General features: G+C 33.3%; 1 protein-coding gene across 1 annotated transcript in view; it reads left to right on the forward strand.

Moving 5' to 3' along the window:
* The window catches only part of TECRL (trans-2,3-enoyl-CoA reductase like), a 104,266-nt gene that overhangs the window by 10,885 nt on the left and 73,183 nt on the right, over positions 1–20,198 (forward strand). Inside the window, exon 2 of the mRNA XM_045998376.1 lies at positions 16,491–16,542. Coding sequence (XP_045854332.1) covers positions 16,491–16,542 — 52 coding nt within the window. The remainder of the gene's footprint in view (positions 1–16,490; positions 16,543–20,198) is intronic.

Genomic DNA, 20,198 nt, shown 5'->3' on the forward strand with positions numbered 1-20,198 from the left:
GGAAATGTAAATATAGGATGAAAAGAGAAATGTTAATGCTAGGGAAGAAAATTATGAGGGGAGTATTATACTATTAAAAGAAATCCTGTTTCCTATTAAGTCAAAGCTGAATTAAGATAGTTAATTTTAGAAATGCAGGTTTAAAAATGTACATAAGACACAGATAACAGTATATATAAAGAAACTAACAATGAAATTGTAACTACAGTTGACTTTTTGAGCAATTTGGGGACATGGGGTACTGACCCCCATGCAGTTGAAAATCCATGTTAACTTTTAGCTCCCCCAAAACTTAAGTACTAATAATGTACTATTGACTGGAAGCCTTACTGATAAGATAAATAGTTGCTTAACACATATTTTGAATATTATATGTACTATATACAGCATTTTTATAACAAAGTTACTAGATAAAAGAAAATATGTATTATTAAGAAAACCGCAAAAAGAATGAATACTGTTACGCTGAAAAAATAAATAAAATGGAAAAAAAAAATAAGGAACCAAAAAAAAAAAAAAAAAAGAAAACCACAATGAAAGAAAATACATGTACAGTACCGTGCTGCAAAAAAAATCTGTGAACAAGTGGTCCCACACAGTTCCAACCAATGTTGTTCAAAGGTCAAATGTATATCCAAGAAATATGATATTCAAATTAGATAAATAGTTACTTTATGAATAGCTACTATACTTTAGATTACTTGAGGCTGAAAATTAAACATATTTCCTTGCCCCGATATACATGAGTCAAATTGGAAAGATAGATTACAAATTTTAAAACAAATTATAACATGGCAAATAGCATATACAAGTTTAACACAAATTGTATTATGAAGACTAGAGAAAGAATACTTTTTTATCTGATAGAGGTTTAGGCATGAAGATGAGAAAAGCTAAATTGAGTGGAAGGAGGGACTCAAAAGGATTTTAAAAATATATATGTTACAATTAATTAGCATGGGTAAGGTGGAGATAACATCCCAAAGAGTGTCTGGGTGGCTCAGTAAATTAAGCTTCTGTCTTCAGCTCAGGCGATGATCACAAGGTCGTGGGATTGAGCCCTGCATCAGGCTCCCTGCTCAGAGGGCAACCTGCTTCTCTCTCTATCCCTTCCCCTGCTTGTGCATGCACTGTTTCTCTCTCTTAAATAAATAAATACATGCAGTTCAAAAAGTAAAAAAAAAAAATAAGAAAGAACATCCCAGGAAGAATTAGCACATTTTTAGCACATTGAGGTATCACAAACCGAAATTTCTACTACAAAGCTGTCGTAATTAAAACAGTATACTAAAAATAAATAAATAAAACAAAACAGAAAAACAGTATGGTATTGGCACAAAAATAAACACATAGATCAACAGAACAGAATACAGAACTTAGAAATAAACCTACACTTATGCAGTCAATTAATCAAGGACAAAGGAAACAAGAATATACAATGAGCAAGTCTCTTCATCAACAAAACAGTAAGCTAACTTACTAAATGGAAGAAGATATATGACATATCCAATAAGTATTCAAATGCATAAAGAACTCATACAACTCAATACAAGAAATCAAATAATACAGTTAAAAATTGACCGAAGGCCTGAAGAGACATATTTTCAAAAAAGACATGCAGTCAATAGACATATGAAAAGATGCTCAATATCACTCATCATCATGAAAATACAAATCAAAATCACAATATCACCTCAAACCTGTCAGAATGGCTAGTATCAAAAGGACAAGAAATAACAAATGTTGATGAGGATGTGGAAAAAAGGAAACCCTCATGTGTTATTTGTGGGAATTTAAATTGGTGCAACCAGTGTGGAAAATAAAAATACCATATGATCCAATAATTCCACTACCGGGTATTTACCCAAAGGAAACACACACACACACACACGTGTATATATACACACATGCATGTGTATGCACACATATATACAGACATACGTGTGTGTACACACACACATACATATATGCCCTCCTGTGATTATTGCAACATTATTTACAATAGCCAAGGTCTAGGAGCAACCAAAGTGTCCAGGGACAGTTGAAATCATATAGAAGTTGGTACACACACACAGATGCACACTTGCACGAGTGCCAGGATATTACTCAGTCATGAGAAAGAATGAAATCTCAGCATTTGCTGCAACATCGTTGGACCTAGAGGACATTTTGCTCTTTTCTTGACCAATGCCATATTATTTCACTTTTTTGAGTGGCATCTAAAAAACAAAACAAAGAACAGAAACAGACTGGTAAAGTCAGAGACCAAATGTGGTTGCCAGAGGGTGGGGTGATAAGCAAATTATGTGAGTGGGATTAAGTACAAGCTTCTAGTTAAAAAACAGATAAGCAGTAGGGATGAAAAGTACAGCATAGGAGTTATAATAAATAATTTTGAAATAACTTTGTATTGTGGTAAGCATTTCATAATGCATATAATTGTCCAATCATTATGTTGTACACCAGAAACTAACATAATATTGCATGCCATCTATACCTCAGTTCATATGCATATGTGTGTGTATGTGTCTATATATATATATACACACACACATATATATATATAACAATAAGCTAGCTTACTAAATGGGAGAATCAACAGATTTTATATATATGGAAAAATGGAAAAATCAACATTTTATATATATACATATATATAAAATGAGTGGTGGACAAAGAGCATTCCAGGAAGAAGAATTAGCATATCAAAGGCAAAAAAGCAGAAAAGTGGTAAGCAAGCTTTCTGGGTTACTGTAATTAAGTTGATGGTGTGATGATGCAAAATGGAACAAACAGAATAGATGGTTTGGCTGGGATGGAGGATAGAGGCCTAGTTGACTTTCTAGCATCTGGCCTTTTTCTTTCCTTTCAAATCAGGGAGATAATATTTTAAAATACAACATTCAAAAAATTAAATCTAGTGACAATGTGGAAGATAGACTGAGTAATTGAAAGACTGAAGACAGGGGCGCCTGGGTGGCTCAGTGGGTTAAAGCCTCTGCCTTCAGCTCAGATCATGATCCAAGGATCCTGGGATCAGCCCTACATCACATTGGACTCTCTGCTTAGCCTGCTTCCCTTCCTCTCTCTCTCTCTCTGCCTGCCTCTCTGCCTACTTGTGATCTCTGTCTGTCAAAAAAAAAAAAAAAAAAAAAATATATATATATATATATTTTTTTTTTATTAAAAAAAAGAAAAGAAAAAAGAAAGACTGAAGATAGAGAACTTAGTAAAACTGAGAAGCAAATCTTCTGGGAGCCTGTTCAGAACTGACACATTTAGGAGGCACCATAGCACCATGGGCTTTGTTTGGGTTTTGATGATCCTCAGGCACCTCTCACACTTAACCAGCCTGTGACATTGGGCAATGTCCTTATTTTTCTTTCCCTTACAATTTTAATGAGACCAGCTATGTCACTAGAATCATTGGAATGAATGCCATCGTCTAGTAGAGATTTACATAAAAAAATACTATGGCACAGAACCTTGAATATTGCTAACGAATTAAAGTCTGCAAATGTTAAAACAAAAATTTTCATATCATTTAAATATATTAAAAACTATAAAATGAAGGAAGGTTTAACAAAATTTTCACACTGTAATAAAAGTGTTGAAGTTAACTTATTTTCTTTCTGTATATACATATAACCCATATTTAGGGAGTAAGTAAAAAACAATTTAAATCAAATATAAATTTTGGGGCACATCTTTAAGACATATCTGAGCCTTAAAGTAATAAATACATACACATATATTTCTGATTTAATCTTTACTAGACAACACCCTTTATGTAACAAAAGAGAATAGTTATGTAATAAATATATTGTAGTTTCTATCTAATGTTGTTATGATCCACATAGATTAGACAAATGTATACATCTGGGTACAATAGAATAGAATGTGGTATTATAGGTAAAAGGAATATGATATTTCATTACTATCTTATTGTAGATAAAGGGAATATGATATTCCATTACTATTTTATTTCAGTTAGGTTTGGTTTAACAGGGATTTTGCTGTTTGAACTTGTAACGAATCAAGGCAATCTTCTATATCCAAACCTGTTATGAATTTGTCAAATTAACACACACTAGTGGAACACAGGGTTCCAGGTGGTGAGCTGAGGATTGACAACAGACCACAAGAGAAATGAAGATAAAGAAGTTTATTACCCACAGGTTCTGGAGGAAGTATCCAGCGGGTTTCAGGGAGCTACACGGGAGGTGAGAGGAGACAGGGTGCAGATAGAGACAGACAGGACCTAAGGCACGTGTCTTTATTAGGGTATCTGAGTGGAGTGCGAGGGATTCCTGGATTAAGTCTGAGTTAGTCAATTCAAACCAAAAGATGGGGTTTTAGCAAGCCCCAAAGAAGTCTTACCATAGGGGCACATTAAGAAAAGTCATTGAAGGGGCGCCTGGGTGGCTCAGTGGCTTAAAGCCTCTGCCTTCGGCTCAGGTCATGATCCCAGTGTCCTGGGATCGAGCCTCACATCGGGCTCTCTGCTCCGCAGGGAGCCTGCTTCCTCCTCTCTCTCTGCCTGCCTCTCTGCCTGCCTCTCTGCCTAGTTGTGATCTCTTTCTGTGTCAAATAAATAAAATATTAAAAAAAAAAAAAAGTCATTGAGAAACAGGGGAGACTGTTAGTCCCAAGGGCTGTTGGAAACGTTCGGTCAGAATGGACATTTAGTTGTGACTCTGAGGGTTGCTATCTTGGGCCTGTCCTTGTCTGAGTGCCTAGTGTCAGGTGAAGGTCACTGCAGGCTGCTTGGTCAAACAAAACAGACACCAAAGCAGCAATATCTCAGCTTAGCTGAACTCTTGAAAAAACCTGAAGATGAGCAGAGGGTCTTGGTTATCAGAAAGTTCATGATGAAGGGGTCCCTAGTTCTTTCATGATCTAACAGTTCAAACAAAAAAAGATTAAAAGTTGTGCTTACATATTTCTGAGAAATAATTTTGCTTTGATATCCTTGTGCTTTTCTTTGATTCCTTTCTCTAAATAAACTAAAAGAAATTATATTTTAGGCATGTACCTTGTCCAAATTAACATGTTACTGGTACTTTTGGGTAGTCCAGGAAAGAGCTATCAAAATCATTACTGAATGAGTTGCTATGAACTTAATGTTACTTAAATACAAAATACTATTTTTAATTGTTCCTTTTATAGACCTTACTACTCAAAATTATCCAATAACAACTTTCTTTCCTGTACTGTAACTCATAACAGTTGTATTTAACAAATGAGGAATAACTTAAGGAAATATTAAGAAATCAACATTCCATTTTTGCTTTGTTTAGTTTTTTTAATTATCTAAAGGCCTCAGGGCAAGAGGTCTGAAGGTATAATATTGCAGAATGTGGAAACTGACATTGCTATCATTTAAGCCTTTTAATATCCTCGCAATAGGCATTTGTGCTTCTTAACAACACAGAATATAGCAGTGATCAAATTTATATTTCTGTTAGAATTTGTGTAATTATACATAAATGTGAGTGATCTTAGATTTATGTATGCTTATATTGCATTTTAGCATCTGCTGTGAAAACTGTGCTATTTGAGTGGCTACATGATAACAGCTCAAAGGTTTGGAGCCAATCATTGTTTTAAGGTGGTATTACCCATAAAGTGTGTAAAATGGATCATCAAGTTCCTACAAGAATATCTTTCAAGGGCAGAATCCTAGAATATGAACTTTCTTTTCTTTTTTAAAGATTTTATTTATTTATTTATTTGACAGAGATCACAAGTAGATAGAGAGGCAGGCAGAGAGATAAAGAGAGGGAAGCAGGCTCCCTGCTGAGCAGAGAGCCCAAGGCGGGACTCGATCTCAGGACTCCGAGATCATGACCTGAGCCGAAGGCAGTGGCTTAACCCACTGAGCCACCCAGGCGCCCCAAATATGAACTTTCTCTTCCCTTCCTCCCTCCTTCCTTCTTTCCTGTTTCTTTCTTTCTTTCTTTCTTTTTCTTTTTCTTTTTCTTTTTTTTCATATATATTGAAGAATACCAATCTTGAACTGTAATAGACCCTGGGAACACCATCATGAAAAACAAACCAAACCAAACAAAAATATGTTCTTTCCTCCTCGGAAAGTCTCTGTATTTTGATGGATAATCACACGTAAGTAGTCCAGCACAGGATAATAGGACACAAGCCAAAACAGAGGCATGAAGGAACTGCTGACTGAGTCCAAGTGGGTGATTTTCTTTTTTACTGCAGAAACCGAGTGGCCTTAGAAACCTCCTCCAGTTATAAACAGTGAGGGCAATCTGACGGATCATCCCGAGGGTATCTCTTAACAGTAAAGAGCAATCTCCTAAAGTAGAAATTATCTCCTCTAAATGCCTTATATCCTCAGCTTTTCAGCCTTTAACGAAGGCGTATAGCTATAGAGATACCTCTGGAGAATTTGGGAAGGAAGGCAAAGAAAAATTCTCTACCCACTTAAGAGTTTCAAATGTGCAAACTTTTCAAGCTCCATAACATTAATATGTTATATTTTATTAGTGGATTTTTAAACTGACAGTCATCAAATAATTTTCAATCCCTGTTGATCTACTGGGATTCAGCTAAGTAACCTGAGCCCAGTCTGTCACCACATAAAGCCTATGACTGTCACACTCATTTCTTTTCCTACGAGAAGTTAGTTCTCTTTTTAGAGAGATTTATTGTGAACTGCCTACTCCATCAACATACTGGATATTTTATTTGAAAATTTATCTTACTCTTAAGTCAAGAAAGCTGTACCTCTGCCTTATAAACTCATCATTTTAACATCATTTTGTGAAAAGCGTGTATTAATAATCACCTGTCTTTTTTCTTATTGTAGTCGAAATTTCCTTATTACACATTTTCACTGCCTCCAAAATAAACATTTTATATTACTTCATGTTTGGGCGTTTCTGACTTTTTAATTATTGCTTATTTGATTTCTTAAAAATAAAAATGTAATGTAATTATAATTTCTTTTAGCAAGACATTTCATGAATTACTGGCTATATAACTAAGTCCTTCATTTGTCAGTACTGATCTTTGTGCCATTAAATATCTATTTATTATCTCATTAACTTCATTTAATAAAATCCATTTGAAACCTGAATTTAATTTAATAAAGACTTTAACATAGAATGCCTGAGACATTCTGGACATATTCTACTACTTTTGTACAGTTAGGATATTTCAAAGAGCTTTCACACTGAAATTCCTGAGAAACTACTTTTGCCTTAAGAGATATTTTATGTATCTCTTAAGGCAAAAGTAGTTTCTCAGGAATTTTAACTCAACATTTTAAGAAGCATATAAGCAGAAAGAACAGCCACAAACCCTGAGCTGTTGATTGCTAAAGTGAAATCTGCTTAATTTCAAAATGAGAAGAAAAAAATTAAGTACATTTTTCTACAACTATAAAAAAAGAGATTCATAATTGTACTTGTTTGCTTTTACTTTCAATCAGCATTTCTGGCATTGCATAGATACAATGTCGTCTTTTTTAGATTTTTTTATTTAAATCGGGTTTAATTAGCATATACTGTATTATTAGTTTCAGGGTAACATAATGTCTTAGATTTTTATTGGCAATAGAATTCCTGCAACTTAAATTAATGGTCCATGTATGTCATGATTTAAATATGTAAGTACAATCCCACTAAATACTTAATTTTCAAGCTATTTCTTCTTGGATCTATACTGTGCTATAATAGAAAAAATCTGGACTCACAGCTTAGCTCTCTTCTGCACACAGTGACACTATATCCCCTCTGCCAGATTATGTCTTTTCTAAATACTCACATCATTCACCATCACATCCATCCTAAAAGGAGGGACCAACATGTGGAGTTCTATAATACATAATGCATGTGAGATGGAATGTGATATTTTTTCAGATGGGCCCCTGCTGTTGCCTCATGGTTATTCATTTGGGAGGTTGAAGACACTAACACTCAGCAAGCAATTGCAGATGATCAAAGTGTTTCCACCAGTAGAGAATTCACGTGTGAAGCTAATTCTTTAATGAGCTGACAAAGAAAGTCTCACCTTAGTTTATCAATCTGCTTCGATTCTCTAGAATTTCTCCTTCTGTACTACATTCAATCAATCAGTAAATCATTTTATTCTATATACAATATACCTCTGAACTTTGCCATCTTAGTTCAAATCATTACCACTTCTAATATACCAACTGATCTACCAAACCCCCATCGCATATGTAGCAAAACAATAAATATACTATAGTCTGTATCTTCTGTACTTATAGCTCATACCTGTTCCACAGCATCGCCAAGTGAAATAGAACTTGCAATTTGTTATTATAGATGAATCATTTATTATTGCATTATCATTTTAATTGTCACCTAGATTCTGTTCAATTCACAGAAGCCAGATTGATTCTTTTAAAACTTGAGTTACATTATGTGACTGCTCTGATGAAAACCCTCCAACAGCTACATATATCACTCAGAAGAAAATCCAAGAAAATCCCATATTCTTGAAGGTTATTCCTTACTCCCCACCTTCATCTCTCTGGTCATGTCTTTAACCATGCTGTTCCTGACTCACTCTGCTCCAAACACACTGGCCTGCTTGCTGTTTCTCAAATACTCTGGATGTGGTGATCCCTCACAGTTTCTGTTCTTGATGTTACCATGTCTGGAAGACTCTTCTTCAAGCTATCGGCATTTGTTTTCTAGTTTGGGCTTTTGCTCATATATCTTTTTCTTCCTATTAGAATCACATTTCTTCTTTCCATTACTCTGATATCTTACCTCTTTTATGTTTTCTTCTTAGAACTTATCATCCTTGAATATATTACATATGTATTTATTCTCTATCTCATTTCTTAAATATTAATTATAATTGAATATTAGTTCAATGTGTGCCATTGTGCCATAGTATTTTAGAAAGTGCTTTCAGGTATAAAACTACTTATATTTAACCCATTCTGCTTCTTATTGGCTGTGGGACAGGACACAGCTCTCTTAATAGATAAGTGCATCAGTCTCGGCTCTGTCAACCAGGACCTAACTCTGGGTTGTAAGGAGTTCACATGAGTTAACTGTTTAGAAAAGCACCTGGTACATATAAGACACTGCGTAAGTACTGGTTATTATTTTAAAATAGAATGAGAGAGAGAAAGAGAGAGAGAGAGAGAGTTTTTCTGCTCTGACACATAGAAAATTTACTGATACATAGTTGGCGCTCAATTAATACTTTTTTTTTTTTATTTGACAGACAGAGATCACAAGTAGGCAGAGAGGCAGGCAGAGAGAGAGGAGGAAGCAGGCTCCCTGCCAAGCAGAGAGCCCGATGCGGGGCTCGAACCCAGGATCCTGGGATCATGACCTGAGCTGAAGGCAGAGGCTTTAACCCACTGAGCCACCAAGGCACCCCCAATTAATACTTTTGAATGAGACAAAAAACTCCACACATATTTACGTATCATAATTGTTGTTAGCTTGGATCCTCTTATGTTAATAAAATAAAAATGTTATTTGCATTTGTATATTGGCGATTAATTTGTAAAATAAATATCTAAAATATAGTGCTTGGAATAAATATTATGAATAGCAAGATATGACAGTGAAGACTTTCTCTGTTTTTTTTTTTTAATCCATATTATTTAAGTTACTGGTCATGTCACTTCAGGAAGACATTCATATTTCATGACTACAATTTCTTCATCTTTTAAGAAGTCTGTGTTATTTACTTCATAAGATGGCTTATGATGACCAAGTGCCTATCTGTATAGTTCATAAAGCAGTGTTTACAATGATAAATATTCAATACATTTTCCTCCATTCCCCTACCTTCACCTTTTTCACCCACTCTGTTTTGTCATGTACCATGGTGAAGAGTAAGTTTTGAACCAGGATATTTGCATTCAAAGTCCATTCTTGTAACTTGTTACCTGTGTCCCCAGATAAATTACTAAACCACTCAGAGTCACAGTTTTCTTTCATGTAAAATGAGGATAATAATGTTATATCTGAAGCCATAAAGATGGTATGTGAATTAAATTACTTAGTAAATGTAAAGGTCTTGGAATTGTGGTGGATGCTTATTAAGCATTCAGTGATGTTAGTTATGACTGTTAGCAGTATTCTTAATGGTTTTCAATGTGATTTCTCCATTACATACTAATTTAAAACAAAAATGAGATACATGGTTTAATTAAAATATTATACTAGCTAGCAAATGCATATCAGTGATGAAACATGATGATTTATATCAAAGTAATAGATGAAAGAATAGCAAATAGTGTATACCAAGCATTGAAATTGATCTAAATTCTAGGTTTCAGTAATACTCAGATTCTTTAGGTTCATAATAGCTGTTTAGGGCATTTTATGTTCAGAAGAGAAAGTGGTAGAACTCCTTACCGGTATTATACTTTTTATTTCAAGTTTCATGCTGTATTTAAGGTTTACACTTAAAATTGTCTCCACTGGGATTATAAATTATATGGTTGCTTTTTCTACATTTAAGCCTTTGAGAAAAGTGCATTCTAGAAGTTTGTCCTTCAAAACTACTTTTGAAAGGAATTGATAAAAGTTATTTTTAAGAAACAATGTTTAAAATATATAATATTTAACCTACCTATATGTCTATATCTATCCATCAAGAAGATAAATACATAGATGAGGACATAATGTGTATATTTTGCAATGTAAGGGATATAGGGTCAAATATTTGATGATTGGAAGGATAAACTCTGATAAACATTAGCGCTGTTTATTAAGAATTTTTGGCAGGTTCTCACACAGGAAATTGGTAAAATTAAACTTGCCTACTTCTTTGAAGTAACTTGTTTTGTGCTGTGAAATGAGGGTGAGAGGCATGCATTTATTTCCTGAGGGAAGCTTTCAGAACATAATCTAATTTCACCACTTTTTTTTTTTTCAACTTCTGCCTAGGAAATAAACAATGTTCCATATGATGTCTGCTTCTTCAGTATAGATCCTAGAGTGAGGAAAATGCACAGTAGATCCATCAGCCAGTCTGTGACAAATGTGCAGTGTGTGTTGTTTTCAACCACTTTTTGTGGCACAACCTATTTCGAGACTGCATTTAATGAAACTTGAATTAGCATGATTAAACCTTTTCTTAAAAAGTGATAATTTAAATGGTAAATATCATTTCATGATTTTATCAGCTCCTTACTAAAGATCTATAATCATTAGAAAAACTTACAACAAAGACAGAAGTTTTCTATATCACTGTCATTTTTTTCCTCTTTCATTTAAAACTGTATAGAAGAACTACATCAAACTTAATAAAAAAATCACAGAAAAGGAAATCATCAACCAAATGAAAAAGCAACTTATGGAATGGGAGAAAATATTTGCAAACCACATGTCCACTAAGGGGTTTGTTTATAAAATAGACAAGGAACTCATACCACTCAAAACAAAAGAACAAATAATCCAATTTTAAATTTGCAAAGGAGGTTAAAATAGTTTTTTTATTTTTTCAAAGAAAACATACACATGGTCAACAGACATGAAAAGATGCTCATCATCACTGATTATCAGGAAAATGCAAATTAAAATCACAATATAATATCACCGTGCAACTGTAGACAAAAAATATCAAGTGTTGGCCAAGATATGAAGTAAAGGGAACACTGTACACTGTTGGTGGGATGTAAATCAGTACAGCCATTGTGGAAGACAGTATGGAGATTCCTCAAGAAAATGAAAATAGAATTATCATTAAAAAAAAAAAATAGGGATGCCTGGGTGGCTCAGTGGGTTAAGTGCCTGACTCTTGATTTTGGCTCAGGTCATGATCTCAGGATTGTAAGACTGAGCCCCACCTCAGACTAGCTGGACATGAAGCCTGTTTAAGATTCTCTCTCTCCCTCTCCGTCTGTCCCCAAACACTTGCACTCTGTCTTTCAAAAAATAAAAATAAAATAAAATAAATTAAAAATGGAACTATCATATGATCCATTTATCCCATTTTGAGATATATATCCAAGGAAACCAGAGCTGTTTGCTCAAAGAAATACCCGTTGCTCCATTTTATTGCAACATTGTTTATAAAAGCCAAAGTATGGAAACAACAGAAGTGTCTATTGACAGTTGAACAAATAAAGAAAATATGGTGTGTATATGTGTGTGTGTGTGTATAAAATGGGATACAATTCAGCAACCAGAAAAAGGGAATTTTTGTGATTTACAATAATGTGGATAAAGCTGGAGGGCATTATGCTAAATTAAATAAGTCACAGTGAAAAAGACAAATACTGGATGATATCACTTTTGAATGGAATTAAAAAAAAAGAAAACAACAACAACAACAACAAAAAACCACCTAACTCCTAGAAACAGAGTAGAAGTGGTTTCCAGGGGCTGAGGGGTGGGGGAAATAAGGAGAGGTTGGCAAAATGGTACAAAATTTCAGTTATAAGATGAATAAAGTCAGAGAATCTATTATATAACCTAATGACTATAGGTGATAACACTGTATTGTGTGGTTGAAATTTGATGAAAGTGTAGAACTTAAATGTCCTCACCATAGACAAAAAATATGAGGTGATAAATGTGTTAATTAATTCAATGGGGGAAATTCTTTTTTTTTTTTTTCAATTTATTTATTTATTTTCAGCATAACAGTATTCATTGTTTTTGCACAACACCCAGTGCTCCATGCAATGCGTGCCCTCCCTATTACCCACCACCTGGTTCCCCCAACCTCCCACTCCCGCCCCTTCAAAACCCTCAGGTTGTCTTTCAGAGTCCATAGTCTCTTATGGTTCGCCTCCCCTTCCAATTTCCCCCAACTTCCTTCTCCTCTCCATCTCCCAATGTCAATGGGGGAAATTCTTTAACAAACAATGAGTGTGTATATCAAATCCCCACATGGCACATTTTAAATATCTTATCATTTAATTTTTCAATGCGACCTCAATAAAGCTGAAAATGTATCATAAAAATATTTAAGTGATTATCTGAAGTTTATTTATTAGTAAAATAATATTTGTTCACTCAGAGTACTTCCTATCCATTCCAACTAAAATCTATGCAGTATATGCAAGTACGTATTCCATTAGCTAATGTAAAACCTTCCAGTGGAAATTCTTAGAGGAATATATTTCGCCTTCCTGAATTAACTAATCTTAAAATATGATTCTCTAAGCTAGTACTCTTCTATGTATCCCAAAAACCAGGAACAAAAAGTTCATGCCAGTTAGCAAAACTGCACCAGCTATCTTGCCTGTATGTGTGTGTGTGTGTGTGTGTGTGTGTGTGTGTGTATTTTCATGCCTCTGAATTTATTCATTTCTATTCAATTCATCTTTTATTCTGTTTTCTGTCTTTACTGTTGGACACATTTCTTTTCTAAACAAAGTTTACTGACAGTTTTTGGTTTGTGCATTGTAATAACTGTCAAATGAATTTCAAAGAAGTTGTTGTTTTTCCTTTTCCCTTAATTTTCATTTCTTTAAGCAGGATAAGCAGTATTCTGAAGACATCTGTTCATTTCAAGGAGTTCTTGAGAAAGTAGCTAAAATTTAGTTGTAAAAAGTAGCAATAGTACAAAAGAGTTTAATTGTGTAATATTGCAGTATATGTGTAAGTGGCAAATTCAAGCAAATCCTAGATTTTACTTCAATGTGAAAAGCTTTAAGTCTATCAATTTAGGGGCACCTGGGTGGCTCAGGGCATTAAACCTCTGTCTTCTGCACAGGTCATGATCTCAGGGTCCTGGGATTGAGCCCCACATCTTGCTCCCTGTGGGCTCTCTGCTCAGCAGGGAGCCTGCTTCTCCCTCTCCCTCTGCCAGCCTCTCTGCCTACTTGTGATCTCTTTTTCTCTGTCAAATAAATAGATAAAATCTTAAAAAAAAAAAAAAACTCTATCAATTTAGATTGTTGGATAAAGTAATAATGACCCAAAACTCAATCATGATCAGTTGGAATTAGAAGTAAATTTTGATTCAACTAACGAACACCATTTACCTTGTCTACTTAACATTTTAAGATTAATTTCCTCTAATGAGAAAGAAACATTAATGAAGAGAATTTCAGGATTTCAGATGTCAGAATACTTATCTCTCCCATCTGCACAATTAATTGTGATTTATAAAAGTGAATAAATTATTGTGATGATAGTTTGTCTTTTTTGAGAGATGTTAAAACTTGCTAAAAAGTAGAAGTTATTATGAATAAACTTCCTGATGAAGCTACAGAGACATGGATTTTAGTAATCAGAAAGTCTTATATATTCTGTTAATTATCATCTTTTCCTCTCTGTGTGCTCTGAGTACAACTGAAGGGCTGGAGGAGTTGATCAAGCACAGTCTTGTGGCTAATTGAGCAATACTGTCTGAATCATTTAATAGTTAATTATTTTTTTTTTCTTCTGTATTTGACTAAAATTGCTCCAGCTAGGGCAGTTCTCAAAGATTTATTCAAAATCAGCACTTTTCTAACATGTGAAAGTCAAATGTAATTTTTAAAAAGTAAATTAAAAACTTTGTTAAAAGCTTGCAAGAAACAACCCATTTCTGCATGTAGGTTTCTTTCAGGCAAGTATAATCTTCGTTTTGAAAATTTGCAAATTCAGAGAAAAAAGGCAAATATCAAATTAGAAGACTTTCATTTAAATTATTCTGGTAAAGCATGTAGCTTTTCCCCAGAAATGTACTTGAGAAAGACTTTTCATACCAGATTTAAAAACTTCTGTTTTCACATGACTTTGCATTCACAGCTTTATTTTTTATTTCAACAAAAGCGACTTTAAACATTATTACATGCTATATGGTGCACTAGATGTTGAAACACAGACTACAATAACACCAGGTCATTGTCCTCAAGGTCTTCAGAGATAGTTGGAACAACTAGCATGTAAACAAAGATAATATACCTTCATCAAGTGATAGCTGAGTAACAGTGAACTCTAAGGAGTTACTGATGATGAAAATTATTTGTTTTTCCAGATCAGATGGCTCTTGAAATGAGGGGTGGACAAATAATTGATACTCTCGAAAATAGTATATGGATTTTAGGCATCCTAATAAGAGGAAGCAACATATAAAATTGTTTTGTGATTAAGTAATGGTAAGATAAAGCCATGAACAATGTTCAAATGAAGCACCATGTTTTAAAATATAAAATTCATATATAAAGCTAAATTATCAATATTAAAATGAAATATAGTTATGTTCAAGTATATAAATATATATTACCCTCTCTAAAAACTGTTTTAAAAACATTTTCTAACATCTTCCAAACAAGAGCAATGTTATGAAATATTTGGAATTTTCAAAAAGATTCTTTAAGGTCCTTTGCTTGTTTACAGCACTACCCAAATGAGAATTAATATCATCAGTCATTCTGTGCTTCAATCTTACAACATTTTTATTTAGTAAACCATACGCATAGAAGAAATCAGAAAAAAAAATTCTGTGAATAATGTAGCACACCCTTGGTTATAGGTCTATTAATAAGAGAGTGGAATATGGTAAAATCAGTGCGTTCATTGTTATACTTTTAATATTTATTTAAGTATTAAATATAATATAATAATGTTAATTAGAATTGCCTGGAGTGTTATTATGTGCCATTCTTTATGCACTTTAATTCTTCACTTCACTTTCCCAAAATAGCTATAAGATTTAAGTGTAGCAATAAAATACACTGGGAACACAATAGTCTACATGTGTTCAGAGAAAGGAAATATATTTTCTTATATGGTCGTGGATATGTCCTTTGCCATAGATCTTCAACTACTGTTGTTGTTGTTGTTGTTTTTAATAAGCCAGTTAAAGGGATCAGGGGTAAAGAAAAATTTCAGTTTGCATGTTCGATATGAACAAAGTCAGATGGTTAAAAAATTGTTGTGATGGCTCGAGGTGTTTAAATAGAACTCTCATCCTCATACATTTTATAGTTCTGATGAATCCATATATCTAACATGAATAAATAATAACAATAACCAACTTAATTATACATCTAATATATGTAACGTGAATTTTGATAGAACTATAACATTTTGGGATAGGATATTTAATAACGTTACCAATGAGGGGCTTTGGATAGGATATTTTTCCTTATGATATTCTGAAGTAAACATTTCCCTCTTTTGCCCATATAAATCAACTTCATATACTGAAACTCCTCTGTTACAAACTCTTTTACCTTCTGTCTATCTCGTAAATTTGGTCATATTTTAATTGGTAATCTTACCAGTTTGGAAAACAGAAATTGAATATTATGGTCAAAAAAGATTCAAAAATATATTTTTGAGATTAACATTTAGAGAAGCTCATAAATTAGCACCATTATTGTATCATGCAAAAACAAAATTTAAAAAAGACATACAGATGCAATATTTCAAGGCTGTCAAAGCAGGAATGATTAAAAAGTCAAACAAAACACCCTGGTTATTTCATAATAATTTTATACTTTAATAAATTTTGTTTTCTTCTTAAAATACAGGAAATAAATAAATATTTTTCTCTAAATATTTTATTTTCCTTTTTAGGTGGTGCAAACCTCTACTATTCACGATGTTAAACAAAAATTCCACAAAGAATGTAAGTTTTATATATAATTCAGAATTTATGTCACAGTTTTCTCAAATTAGTTCAAATGTATCTGTAAGAATAAGTTCCTTATTAGAATGGAAAAGTGTATGGAAACCATATTTTTATAGGAAACTCAGAAATAACATGGTATATACCTCTTGACTGTGAGCATTTTCATATCTAACTCTAATCTACAATACTCTTAGTTTTTCACAAAATCATTTTCTCCTTCATATTTGAACATTTTTGTTATAACAGGAAACATTCTATTTATGAGAGACGTTATTGAGACAAAGTATTTACTTATATGTAAGGAAAATATTAATCAAAAATTTTACTCCATGTATTTATACTGGTCAAATCTCTTTCACATAGGAATTCTTTATACAGTAAATTAAAACTATATTATTTACTTTTATTAATAGCTAAATTTACCTCATTAAGAGGTCTCTTTGTTATTTACTTAGAAATATTTATATGATGTTTATTTAAATTAGATTTTTATTTTATAATTTTCTGATAAAGTTTATTCTTAACTTAAACAAAGTCAAACCAAAAACAAAGTCAAAAAAATTTCAGGGAGACCAGAAATCAGGATCAGTCAAAACACCTAAGAGAAAAAAGAATGGAGATAAAAGACAAATAAGGAGAACTCTCCCTCCAGGAAACCCAGTCCTCTGATGACTGTGCTTCCTTCTTTATAAGATTAATAATTCCTATTGTAACTGCAGGGTCTGCAAATAAACAGCATCAGAGGTATCATAATAAAAAATTTATTCTATGTCAGAAAGTAAAGAAGTAAGTTTGTAAAAAATCTAACAATTGTTGTTACATACATAAGACTACTATTATTTGAATATATTTATGAAACTTAAGATATTCAATGTTATTGGGTTTTAAATATCCTAAACATAAAGTATTAAGGCAATCAAGATATAACTTTGTTTTGTTTCATTTTTACCATTGTAAATTGTTAGTGTTAGTACCACTTTTCTGCTTGCTTTTTATTATTTGGTAGATACATTAAACAGAATCTCCAATTGCCTGAGGGTAGGGAAATAGGGAGATGGATAAAATTGGTGAAAGAGATTAAGAAGTACAATTCTCCATTTATGAAATAAATAACACATAGAGATGTGTTATACAGCATAAGAAATATAGTTGACATAAAAGCATTGTATGGTGACAGATGATAACTTTACTTCTCGAGGTGATCATTTCATAATATACATAGGTATTGAGTCAGTATGTTGCACACCCGAAAATGATGTATTATGTGTCAGTCATACTTTAATAAAAAAGGAAATATAGTATTCAAACAATTTTCATTCATTGTATTTTACTTCAAAAACTTACTGGTTTTTAAGTTTTACAAAGCACAAAAACATGTTTTGCTGTGTTACATTACAGAGAATTACCTGTAAGTAAATCAAATTGGAGATTCTGTTTAACTTTACATTTTTCTCAGTACTATTTTCAAACTTTGTTTACGGTGATTTTCTTGCCCTGTAAAGTGGCTATCTTTTCCTCTTCCAGGTTTTGTAATTTTTTAGTTCAGCCTTTGTTTTAAGAGTCATCTTTTAGATTACTCTGATAATACCACAGCAGTCAAACTAGTGAAGAAATAGAATAGGAAGGAAACCACAATTAAAATATTAGCTGTTAAAATAAGAGGGAAAGAACAATGGTTTCATGAAAAAGAGATTCTAATGAAACTTTAAATTATATGTGTTCACATACATGCAATTTCATCTATTTCTTTTCTTCTCATTTGTAATTACCAAAAAAATTTATGAAATGCTTCAGCTGCAATACTCAGTCTTTCTGTACCTCCACACATGCCTTTATTCACACTTGTGATGATTGTTCTTGCTTGTATCTTGAAGCCTCTCCTAGAGACTCTCAGAGACCATCACACTCTCGGCCCTATAGGACATGTTCTGTTACCCTCATTTTCTCACAAAGGTTGTGCAGAAGAATTAAATCTTGTTAGGGCTGAGCTGAAAAATTAAGAACCATGGAAGTCTACGTGACACTCAGACTAAAACTATGTAAATATCTTCTAAGATTTCAAGAGATTAAAACAACAACAACAACAGCAACAACAACAACCAAACTCAGGGCACCTGTGTGGTTCAGATGGTTAAATGTCTGCCTTCGACTCGGGTCATGATCCTGGGGTCTTAGGGCAAGTCCCACATCTGGGTCTCTGCTCAGAAAGGTCTGCTTCTCCCTCTACCCCTCCCCCCTGCTCATGATCTATCTCTGTCTTGCTCTCTCTCTGTCAAATAAGTAAAGTATTAAAAAAAAAAAAAAAAACACCTCTATTGCATATTAAAGCTGAGTAGCATAACCTTATTTCATGTTACTCAAATCAATAACTATTCCATGATTTCTTTATTTTAAATTTAATTTCATTCTCTTTTGGGGTACAATATGACTTTATTAGAACAATTGTTAATATTTTAGAACATTGTAAGACTTATAAAAAGCCACAGGCAGGGGCGCCGGGGTGGCTTAGTGGGTTAAAGCCTCTGCCTTTGGCTCAGGTCATGGTCTCAGGGTCCTGGGATCGAGTCCCGCATCAGGCTCTCTGCTTGGCAGGGAGCCTGCTTCCTTCTCTCTCTCTCTCTCTCTCTGCCTACCTCTCTGCCGACTTGTGATCTCTGTCAAATAAATAAATAAAAATCTTTTTAAAAAGCCACAGGCCACTGTGTATGTACTAATTTAAATCTGTAATGTTATATTCCACTTTGTGGCTTTGATCAATCAACAATCAAAATGTTTGCCAGAATAACAAGTAATTATAGTGGAAAAATTCTGCCCAAATGTTACAAGTTATTTTGTTATGCTTTATCACACTCCAAAGTATTTAAGTTCCTATAGTCTAGATTTCTTTAGAAGACTAATGGATGCAATAGCATGGATAAAATAGAAGATATATTAATAAATAGAATTTAAAGATTTTTAAAAGCAAAGGTCTAGTGAATATATCCTTCAGAACTCTGTCATTACTTGTCTTAGGAAGGAAGCCAAGGAATCTAAAGTAAAGATTAGGCAATACCTTTACTGTACAAAGTTGTATAAAGGTAGGATTTCATCTAAATAGTTTTAAAAAACACCTTTTTTTTTTTCAAATCTTTAAAAACTTTTACCGGTTTGGTAGCTAAAAGTGATTTGCAATCACAACAAGATAAGGTGCTCTGAATACTATTATAATTTCATGCATAATCTCTAAAAGAACTAGCCATCAACCACTTATTGTGAACGATGACTTCTGTGATTGTTTGGTGAAGGTAAATACCATAGTTATAATTAAAATAAATGAGGAAAAAAACTCTCTAAAGATCTGGTGTACAAGGGAAGCCATTTTAGCTTTCTTTCTAAGTTAACAGGACTGTATATAAACTTCATTTAAACCAAAGGCTGATTAATGACCCCCCTCAGCATACCTTGTACACCTGCTTATAAATGAGTAGCCTAAGGGAAAACTATCTATTCCATGGGTATCAATGAATGCATTCCTTAACATTAAAATTTGTGATTCCTGCCTATGTGCTAATCTATAATCTTCTGAACTTTTACAAGAAGTACAAAGTATGTAACCCTACAAAAACTCTTCATTCTCCAGAGCACTTTCTTCCCTGTGAAGAGCATGTTTCCCT

The sequence above is a fragment of the Meles meles genome, chromosome 2 (assembly GCF_922984935.1).
Source record: "Meles meles chromosome 2, mMelMel3.1 paternal haplotype, whole genome shotgun sequence".
NCBI classification, from domain to species: Eukaryota; Metazoa; Chordata; class Mammalia; order Carnivora; family Mustelidae; genus Meles; species Meles meles.